This window comes from Rhagoletis zephyria, unplaced genomic scaffold, assembly GCF_001687245.7.
Source record: "Rhagoletis zephyria isolate East Lansing unplaced genomic scaffold, Rhagoletis_zephyria_1.1 Rzeph_scaffold_01124, whole genome shotgun sequence".
In the NCBI taxonomy this organism is placed as follows: domain Eukaryota; kingdom Metazoa; phylum Arthropoda; class Insecta; order Diptera; family Tephritidae; genus Rhagoletis; species Rhagoletis zephyria.
The window spans coordinates 23,327-26,961 of NW_016158208.1; the positions used below are offsets into that span (position 1 = coordinate 23,327).

At 38.2% G+C, this 3,635-nt stretch overlaps 1 protein-coding gene across 1 annotated transcript in view; it reads left to right on the plus strand.

Moving 5' to 3' along the window:
• The first annotated feature begins 743 nt into the window (after positions 1 to 743).
• Dnz1 (DNZDHHC/NEW1 zinc finger protein 11) overlaps positions 744 to 3,635 on the plus strand; it is a 24,392-nt gene continuing 21,500 nt past the window's right edge. Inside the window, exons 1-2 of the mRNA XM_017615999.1 lie at positions 744 to 1,097; positions 1,156 to 1,329. Of these exons, the coding sequence (XP_017471488.1) occupies positions 982 to 1,097; positions 1,156 to 1,329 (290 nt within the window). The 5' untranslated portion in view covers positions 744 to 981. The remainder of the gene's footprint in view (positions 1,098 to 1,155; positions 1,330 to 3,635) is intronic.

The following is a 3,635-nucleotide window of genomic DNA, read 5'->3' on the forward strand; positions in this document are numbered from 1 at the left end:
TTCCGGACCTTTTTTAGGGGTTGTTACCCCACACTTGAGAATTACTAAAATAATAATAGTTGATAACGTCATTTTTTAATCCGTTGTTTCATTCACACACATGGTGTCATTCCGCTTCATTCACATGGCGGCGAAAAAATGACGTCACGGCGAAAAAAACTTTTCTCGCACACCTTCCTGCGTGATCTTTATTCGTTCGATCATGAAATAATGCTGCCAATTTTTGTTTCCTGTAAAGCTCGGAACACTTTGACGACAGCAAGCGACAAGCAGCATCTGTCAAATTTTAAATACACACGTTCTTACGGACACAATTATTTTGACGACAGCACGACATCTTGGCTTAAATCTATTTCTAATTTTGCCGGCGACAATGAGTAGATGTAGTGCTGCAAAATTAAATTGTCGCAAAATTAATCACATATTCTTGATTGTTCATGTTTTTCTTATTTACTTAAATAAAAATACACAATTTGTGAAATAAATATACCAAAATGTAAAACTTTAAAATCAGCTGTTTGCTATGTCGCTGAGGTCTTCAATATGTTTAAGAAGCTGGCTTCAAGGCGACATTTGTCGACAAAATGATGTCGCTGTCGTTACGTCGTGAAGTTGCAGTCGTCAAAGTGTTCCGAGCTTGAATCAATACGTGCAAATGCCAAAAGCGCTGGGAAGGAGAGTGCGCTATCAATGAAACGATAGTGGCGATAGTACTAAAACTATCGATAGTTATTTCAAGTGAGCTGACTATCGATAGTATCGTCGATAGTTTGACAGCTCGGGTTCATGGCTCTAACCTTTTCTAATAAAATACCGAAGATGGCATCAAACAAGTATGAGTTCAAGTTTATAACTGCTTTTTAAACAAAAATATTGCAGAGGCGAATGGTGAAGTGTATGGTTTCACAACAGTCGACAAAAAGCTGTCGAATTTTATTATAGTTGGGGCTGAGTAAACGTGGAGTGCTGGCAAAGGCAATAATGACATTTATACGAGATCCTTGCGGCATTGTATGCCTGGTCATCACCTACGGCGCAGTTATGTACGCTGACTATGTTGTCCTCCGCTGGATTATTCTGCTGACCATGGAGGCGAGGTAGGTAATTTGATAATCGACATAGTCATGCTTAAATAATTTTCCACTTTCCGATCAGCATTTGGGCACCAGTACATGTCATTATGTTTAATACGATAATTTTTCTCTTGTGCATGGCCCACCTGAAAGCTGTACTTTCAGACCCTGGACGTGTACCATTACCTGCGAATCGCATAGATTTTTCAGACCTTCATACTACAGGAAAAAATGAAAACGGAGTTGTCGGCGAGTGGTATGAAACTACATACATACATTATGTGTGTATATTAGAGCGGGTCGATTTGTAGGGGATCAGAAAAACGCATAATGCGGAAAATAAGAATATTATAATTTTTTGGAAAATGGGCGTAGCCACGCCCACTTATGATTACATGTGTATATCTTGGTAGCCGCTTCACCAATTTCTCCCAAACTTGGCACAGTTGTTGATCTTGGTACAACATACCAAACGATTGAAAATTTTTAAATTCGGACCTTAACCACGCTCACATCCTATATAACGGTTATTTAGAGAAATACGAAATCTTCGATAAATCAGTAAATACTGTAGGCTCATTCTATTTCAATTCATGCAGGGTGAATGGGTTCCAAATTCGAAATACACCTTTAAAATTTTTTAGGAAAATAGAGAGACACGTATTCAAAAAATAAAAAAAGGAATTCGCTGAATTACCAGCATCTGAATATTTTAGGGCAAAATGTGGGGGTGGGGTTCAGTAGCGCTCACAACTATTTCGGGCAATTCCGTCCAAAGGGGTGGCCCGATCCAAAAAATTCCACACACTTATAGTCAAGGGTCTACGCATTATTTTAACGCTCACTTTTGTAAATTTTGGTCACTAATTTATTTACCAATTGGGTTTGAAATATGTCCTCTTTTGTAAAATTCCGAAATTAGCGTACATTTATCACTCCTATTCTCCTTAAGGCATCCACTTCACCAATACATTTTTGTATTCCCCTTCACTTTATACTTCACTCGATTAGTTATAACTTGCTTTGCGACTTGTAATATAAATCAATTAATCGCAATTCATTAAATAAAAACACCTTCAAAATCACGCGTCTGACTTGGGTTGCATATGCAAATTAAATGGCGGAGTTCAGCTGTCAAACTCCAAAATATGCAAAAGAATGAGAGACAAAAGAAGATAGGATATAACCCAGTAAGCATTAAAAATATACAAAGGTGTTCTCTGCAAAAGGTGTTCAGCCCCCCTTCTTTGGCAACACAGAAAGGAGAATTCTACTGCCTGAGGGTTATAATCCCTAAGTGCGGCCGAAGGCCGCCTACGCAGAATGGTGTCCTCTGAAAAGGTGGTTCAGCCCCCCTTCTTTGGCAACACAGAAAGGAGAATTCTACTGCCTGAGGGTTATAATCCCTAAGTGCGGCCGAAGGCCGCCTACGCAGAAAGGAATTCTACGCAAAAATACATTTGTTAAGAAGAAAATTTTTTTTATAAAAACTTGTTTTTTCTATTTTCAATTAACTTTTTTATTCTTTTTCTGTTAGTTGGGTCATATTCCACTTCAAACTGCTCAGTTTGCCTAAGTTTTTTCCCCTTTTTCAAACGGTTCCCTAGGGGCCTGTGGGAGGAGCCCAAGGGGGGAATACGCCTTTTTAGAAAGCGGGGACTGTCCCCTTTCTAGTGGGGAGGGTTTGGGGGTCTCCGCCCCCTTGACCCTCCGCCCCTACCCTAAAAACGATGTGAGCGCTACTAAACATTTCCCAAATGTGGTTTTGGAGAAAAATCGCTGAATTTTTTTTTTTTAAATTACTTTTTTTAGAAATCAATATTTTTCAACTCTGTTTTTTGATTGTAGAAGTGATTTCGAAGCTCTATATTTGCATACCCGAAAGTTTTAAAAATTAACAAAATGGCCGTTTTTGGAAATATCAAAAGACTAAATTTTCTCAAAAACATAATTTTTTATTTTCTTGAATATTTGTTTGTGGTTACTACATAAAAGAGAACTTTCCAATCGGTTGGATACCCGTTAAAACACCTCCAAAATCGTTTTTTTCTGAAAATAAGAATATTCAGTATTTTGGGTAATGCAGCGCCATATATAATTCATGTATGTGACACGTACAGTTAAAAGGGTCCTACGGTCAGAAAAAATCGGGTTTCACTTTTTCATCGACTCTTATAGTAAACGGGCCACTCTTTCCAATGCTACCGCAGATTTCTAGCTGCATTAGTTTTTTCACAATTTCACTTCAAAGTTAGGTACTTTCGCAAAAAAAGTACGAAAAAATCAAATCTGACAAACTATTCTGAAATTTATCAAATTCGCTTGAAACTCGCTACTCGGGGGGGCTTTCGAACATCGGATACGTAATCACTGACCTCGTTTTCGGTATCAACGATATTTTTGAGTTTCACACGAATCCGAACAAATTTTAAATTTTTCCGCCATACTTGATCCGCCATTTTTTTTAACTTTTAAAAACGAACATCGGATTCGTAATCACCAAAAACCCCCGGGGTCAAAGGCGTTTGACACCGTCTGCCATTCCACGCTACTAGAAGATAT